The sequence below is a fragment of the Corvus brachyrhynchos genome, unplaced genomic scaffold (assembly GCF_000691975.1).
Source record: "Corvus brachyrhynchos isolate BGI_N302 unplaced genomic scaffold, ASM69197v1 scaffold150, whole genome shotgun sequence".
Classification (NCBI taxonomy): Eukaryota; Metazoa; Chordata; class Aves; order Passeriformes; family Corvidae; genus Corvus; species Corvus brachyrhynchos.
In genome coordinates, this window is record NW_008236162.1 from 3,024,554 (window position 1) to 3,030,857 (window position 6,304).

The 6,304-nt window shown below is 55.4% G+C and overlaps 1 protein-coding gene across 1 annotated transcript in view; it reads left to right on the forward strand.

Moving 5' to 3' along the window:
- DDHD2 (DDHD domain containing 2) overlaps positions 1-6,304 on the forward strand; it is a 9,269-nt gene continuing 2,965 nt past the window's right edge. Inside the window, exons 1-13 of the mRNA XM_017732603.1 lie at positions 1-58; positions 1,061-1,251; positions 1,786-1,875; positions 2,159-2,279; positions 3,242-3,331; positions 3,855-3,990; positions 4,547-4,755; positions 5,122-5,192; positions 5,310-5,429; positions 5,617-5,712; positions 5,801-5,920; positions 6,014-6,169; positions 6,248-6,304. Of these exons, the coding sequence (XP_017588092.1) occupies positions 37-58; positions 1,061-1,251; positions 1,786-1,875; positions 2,159-2,279; positions 3,242-3,331; positions 3,855-3,990; positions 4,547-4,755; positions 5,122-5,192; positions 5,310-5,429; positions 5,617-5,712; positions 5,801-5,920; positions 6,014-6,169; positions 6,248-6,304 (1,479 nt within the window). The 5' untranslated portion in view covers positions 1-36. The remainder of the gene's footprint in view (positions 59-1,060; positions 1,252-1,785; positions 1,876-2,158; positions 2,280-3,241; positions 3,332-3,854; positions 3,991-4,546; positions 4,756-5,121; positions 5,193-5,309; positions 5,430-5,616; positions 5,713-5,800; positions 5,921-6,013; positions 6,170-6,247) is intronic.

Sequence of the window (6,304 nt, forward strand, 5' to 3'; positions counted from 1 at the left end):
ACATCCCGCGTCCTTGCTCTTAAATCACCGTAAGGGATGGGCCTGGTGAGGGTGACGGGTGAGCATCAGGTGTGTGCTTGGGGGAAGCGCTGTTTGGGTACCAGGGAAAAATTCCCCGGACACATCCATGGCTTCCATCTGGCATGCTAGATTCTCCCTCAAGGAATTTTAAATTGAGACTTTTTTTGGCCATGCGCCTGCTCCCAATAACTGAGCTGTTTGGATGCATCAAATGGTCTGACCCCATTCAACTGATACTGCTCTAAGTTATATATAATCATACTGCAAAGCATCCTCTGGTGAGGCGGGGAGAATGCCAGCAGGATGGCAGGAGTTCCAGTGGGACATTCACCATGGCATGGGGCTGTCCCTCCTATGGTAGCAAGGTTTGGGGGTCAGCTCCGAGCCCTGTGCTGAAGCCCTGGTGTGCCAAATGTCACCATCTGTGCCACCTGCTGCTGCCACAGGCAGAGCTCCGATTGCCCAAGGGTTGGCTCCCATCCTCCCTCGCCCAGGAAGTTTCGGATTAGAGGCTGCACTGCCCATCCCCAGTGCTGCTGCCTGGCCCAGCCTGGCACGGGGTGCTGTGCCACCAGCCCAGCCCGCAGGCAGACCCAAAAGGCAGCGAAATTCACAGAATTTGAGGTCTGTGTTGGGGTCTGTAGAGAGTTCTCTGTTTCAAAGAGGAATGGCTTAGAGACAGGGACCCTGGTGCACCCCCACGGTTACACAACGCACTTCCCAGGGCCACAGATTCTCTTTTACCCTGCAGGCGAGGCAGGAAAAGGACATGTAAGCATGTGCCTGAACTAGAGAGAAGGACAGTGTCGTGTAATGTTTTCATCTTACCTTCTGCCTCTGGGGGAAGTCTGACTTGGGGCATCTCGCCCAGGATACCCCGACACCGCTCCCTGAACTTGGGAGCAGAGGATGTTGGCATCTGCTGCCGTGGCTCTGACCTGCTCCGCTGTGCTGCCCAAGGGAATGATCCAGCCTCATGCCTCTGGGAACTTGCCATTCCAGGCCTCTCATGATTAATTCCAGGCCTCGGTTCCCACAGGGAAAGACCGGGATGACGTGGTTGTCCCGACATCAGGAGGCAGGTACGACGTGCACCTGCGGACGCGGCAGCGCGTTGCCGTGTACTGGGAGGAGGAGGCGTCTGAAGTGCGTCGCTGCACCTGGTTTTACAAAGGAGACAAGGACAATAAGTTTATTCCCTACTCAGAGTCCTTCAGCGAGGAACTGGAGGTAAACACACCTTTCCCATTGGTTTCCATCCCAGCTTCTCCTTGTCACACACTGTCTCTGATGTCCCAAACCCCATACAAGGCCACTGGCACCGCAGTCAGGCCTGAGGACGTGAACTCCAAAGAGGCTTTGGCACGGCATTCCGCCTCCCCTTCCCCTGCCCTCGTCCGGCCTCGGTGCATCCTTCCACGGCACCTTAAAGTGCCAGGCTTTCCTTTGGGAAGATGCAAATGTAGAGATATGTAGACAGATGTATAAAAATACACATCCTTGCAATAATTCTATTCTGATGTACCAAAACCACAGTTCGAAGTTGATGGGGAAGTCTGATGCTGCTGCTGTCAAAGCGGCGAGTTCTTAAACACTCTCAGCAGGTGATCCTGGGATGACCCTGCTGCTCCTCCAGCTGATTTCTCTGCTTCTTTTACAAAGTGTTGATAAAAGATTCTGAAAACTGGGTGGGGAATGTCCCAGAAGGTTGAACATTCATGGGCATACTTCCAGCTGACTCACAGAGGGTGTTCTCTTCTGTAGGAAGCTTACATGATTGCCGTGACCCTGGATGAGTGGAAGAAGAAGCTGGAGTCCCCCAACAGAGAAGTCATTATCCTGCACAACCCAAAGGTGAGCAGGCCTGGTGATTTCTGTGGTGACCAGTGAGGACATCCCCTTGGGTCTCTTTGTGCTGTTCCCTTCAAATGGGTTTGTCCCAATGGCATTGCACTCACTTGCCTGTACCAGAGGCGAGGGCAATGGCTCTCTGTCTGCCACCAGCTTCACATTTCTTTTCAACACCCCTTTGGGCAAAGGGCAGCACAGTCTGGTACCACCCCGTGTCACCCGGCAGCTGCTGTAGCCAGAGCTGTCTCTGCTCTCGGGTCACTGACAGGCTCTCCTTGTTCCCAAGCTGATGGTTCACTACCATCCCGTCGCCAGCTCCGACGACTGGGTCTCCACCCCCACGGAACAAGGTCGGCCCCGGACTGTGAAGAGAGGAGTGGAGAACATCACTGTCGAGATCCCCAGTGGTGAGCTTGCTTCTCCCTTCCACCCGTCCAAAACCCTGTGGAGTGTTTTCCAACCTGTTCGCTCAGAAAGACTGGCAGAAGCTCCCCTGATCCTTTAAGTGAAGTGCACATCAAAAGATTTTGTGCCAAAAGGATCCAAATGATTTCAGAGACCTCCCCAGCCCCAGCGAGCTGCAGATCCAGGGGAGGGTGGTGAGCTTCCAGCTCCTGTACAGAGACAGAGCTGTTGGGAGCTCTGCAGTGCCTGAAACTACCCCCGAGGTCTCGATGTCTGTTTGCACAGGAGGAGAGTTTCTTTCCCTGGTAGGGACACAGCGGTTTATCACTTACCTACGTGCTGGTGGCTCTCTGGAGCACATGCTCTCCCCATCGATGCAGCCAAGTGTCAGCTCTGTCCCCTCCCAGCTGCCCTGAGCCCCCAGTCAGGCCTCAGGACTTGTCCCCGTGGGGAGGTCAGGCAGTTACTCCATTTTCCATGTGTGCCTGCCCTCAGGAAGGCACGTATGCAAACTAAGGTGTGTGGGAAGTAGAGAACAAGCCCTGACTCCACCTGGGGCCTACATGGGAGGTGCAGCTCCGTGGGGCTGGGGTGGCTCGTCAGGGTGGGCTGGGCAGCTGGACTGAGACCTCCTGGCCCTGTGCTTCTCTGTGCTGAACGCTCCCCATGGCTGGACAAGGGTGAACTGCCCAGAGCAGTGAGTGAGGGTGGTGGCAGAATGGGGACGAACCACTGCGCCTTCCTCTACTGTCCCGTTGGTCCAGATCCATTCCAGGGCAGGCGGCTGAATTTAGCAGGACCAAGAAACCCCACCACCCCTGAGGTGCAAATCCAGGCACCAGTAAGGGTTTTCATGGGCTGAGGTGAGGGTAGGAGGCTCCAGTCCCGCACAGCGGTGCTTCCAGCAGGTCGATTCCCTGCTAGGCGCCGTCTCCGCAGCCCTGAGCCCCTCTCCCCTCCTCAGGAGAGCCGCTGCAGATCGACCACCTGGTGTTCGTGGTGCACGGGATCGGCCCCGCCTGCGACATCCGCTTCCGCAGCATCGTGCAGTGCGGTAGGTGCGAGAGCTGGGAGCCCAGGGGCGCTCCCGCCGGGAGAAACCTCGTCCTGGGCGACGGGAAACGCTGTCACGGTGCATCAAACCATCCCCACGCACTGGCCGGCTGCACGGCCAAACCTGCTGACTGTGGGGAGTGTGAATGGAACGCTCACTAACCCACCAAATCCCCCCTTCTGAAAAGGTTTAGGCAGCTGCTGTTCATCCCTTTTGCTTCACAACAGAGTTATTTTTTATAGATTTCTAAATGTGCCTTATCCTGACTGCCAGACTAAAGCCCTGCCCATGTGAAGGAGGCACAGATGGGGCAGTGAAATCCAGTAAACACACGTGGCAGGACTTGGAGCCTTCCCTGATCTCTAGTTAAAGATTCAGGGACTTAGGGGAGCAGCAGCAGCAGCAGATTAAAGACCCCAGTGGGATTTCCCTCTAATGATCTTTCGTGGTATTAAGTGTTGTTGGTGCCACGAGCTGGCCCCAGAGCCCGGTGGATCTCCATAAGAGCTCTTCTCTTTTCCAGTGAACGATTTCAGGAATGTCTCGCTAAGCATGCTGCAAGCACACTTCAAGAAGGCCCAGGAGCAGCAGCAGGTTGGCCGGGTGGAGTTCCTGCCCGTGAACTGGCACAGCTCCCTCCACTCCACTGGCGTGGATGTGTAAGTGTCTGCAGGGATGGCAAAGTGCACAGGCAGCCTCCTCCCCTGGAAACTCCACTTTTTCTGTCCGAAAAGCAAAGGGAAAGCTGTGAGCTTTTAGGGTAGGGGTGAGCAGGTGAGACAGGGACCCCCAGAGCACTTCCCACTGCCATTCTGTAGCACACAGCAGGCGCCTGCTCCGATCAGCATCCAGAGAGCAGAGGCTTCTGCCTTTCCATGGCTGATCTGGGGAGGGGCCGTGGACGCCCAAACCTTGCTAAAGGCCTCTGAGAATTGAGTACCCAGTTCCTGCACTGCAGCACTGCTCTGCAGTGCCCCAGGAAGGACAGAAAGCAGGCCAGGCTCCTGGGGAAGAAAGGGCAGGCTCTTCATTCTTGGAATATAAGAGCACAGGCTGTGCTTTGCCTTTGGTCTGGGCATAAGCCGAGGGTCTGGATTACAATGTACACCCTTGGGGACAGCGTCAGTCCTGCTCTGAACTTCTATTTTGCTTTAGAAACATGGTGGGGTTCCGTGGCTTCCTCAGCTGCAGCCCCCTCTCCCCTTTCCCCCGCAGTGACCTGGAGCGGATCACGCTGCCCAGCATCAACCGCCTGCGTCACTTCATCAATGACACCATCCTGGACGTGTTCTTCTACAACAGCTCCACCTATTGCCAGACCATCGTGGACACGGTGGCCTCGGAGATGAACCGCCTGCACCAGCTCTTCCTGCAGAGGAACCCGCAGTTCAAGGGCGGGGTGTCCATCGCGGGGCACAGCCTGGGTAAGGGCTCACCCGCGGCTCCTGCGAGCGCCAGGGGAGCAGGGAGGGAACAGCCACAGAATGCTTTGGGTTGGAAGGGACACCTTCCACTAAGACCAGGTTGCTCCAAGCCCCATCCCAACTTCCAGGGGTGTGGCAGCCACAGCTTTGCTGGGCAGCCTGTGCTTTTGCTTCACCACTGAGTAAAATAATTTCTTCCTGACATCTAATGTAGCCTGTCCTCTGTCAGTTTAAAGCCATTGTCCCTTGTCCTGTCACTGTCTGCCTGTGAAAAAGTTCAGGGTGCAGCTCTTCCATCCCAAAAAAGGAGGTGGCTCGGGCTCTTCCCCTCCGGCTGCTGATGCTCTGCCCATGCCTGGTTTCTAGGGTCACTCATTTTGTTTGATCTCCTGACGAACCAGAAGGCTGATCCTGAGGAGGACAAGCACTGTGCACAGGTAATGGAGGCCACTGACCTCACTCCTGCAGCTGTGTGGGGATGGGGGAGAGAACCCAATATGCACAGGAGCAAACTGGTGAGCAGAAAGCACAATCCCTTCTGGATCTGTTCACAGGGGTCCAGGACAACCTCAAGCACAGGGGGTATTGAGGAAGTAAAAGAAATCCTGAGGAAGCTGGAGCTGTCTGAGTATTGTGATGTTTTTGAGAAGGAGAAAATGGACAGGCAAGCACTGGTGAGAAGTTCCCTGTTTTACTGGCTCTTGTGGCTCTTCTTTGCTTTTCTTCCCCACCATCCCACCAGTGCACATCTTCTGGTACTGAGTCACACGTGAAACATCTCTGAGGAGGAACAGTCCCATAGAACAGACACCTCACCACACCTTTGCTCCTGAACTAACACCAGCCTTGCTTATTTTCCAGTTCTTGTGCACAGAGACAAACCTTAAAGAAATGGGAATTCCCTTAGGGCCAAGAATGAAAATACTCCATTACCTCAGCTCCAAGACAGAGATGAAGGTTTGTTTTCTGCATGGCTTGTGCTCATCCCATCACATCTCATCCCATTCCATCCCTCTGACACAAGGACCCCTTTGTGCTGCTGCAGGATCAGAGCTCAGCAGCTCCCGGGCACAGCAAACGCGGAGCCGAGGCAGGGGGGTCCCAGCACGGGGACAGCACGGAGGATGGCAGGAATTGCCAATACCGGGACATTGGCTTAGGACAGGTAACAGCTGAGCTCTGGCTGCACCCACGAAGCCCTCGTAACACCAGCACAGAGATTGTCTCGTGAACAAATCTGAACATCCCCCTCTCCCAGGTCTCAGCAAACTACCCCCAGCTGAACTACAAGCCCACCATCTTCTTTGCCTTTGGCTCTCCCATTGGGATGTTTCTCACAGTGCGAGGAGTGAAGCGCATCGACCCAAACTACAGCCTGCCCACCTGCAAAGGCTTCTTCAACATCTTCCACCCCGTAGGTATAAGAACCAGAGCTGTCCTGCGTGAGACACGTGGAGCACAAGCCCTGCCACTGTCCCCCTCTTCTGTGCAGTTTGACCCCGTGGCGTACCGGATCGAGCCCATGATCGTCCCAGACCTGGAGTTCGAG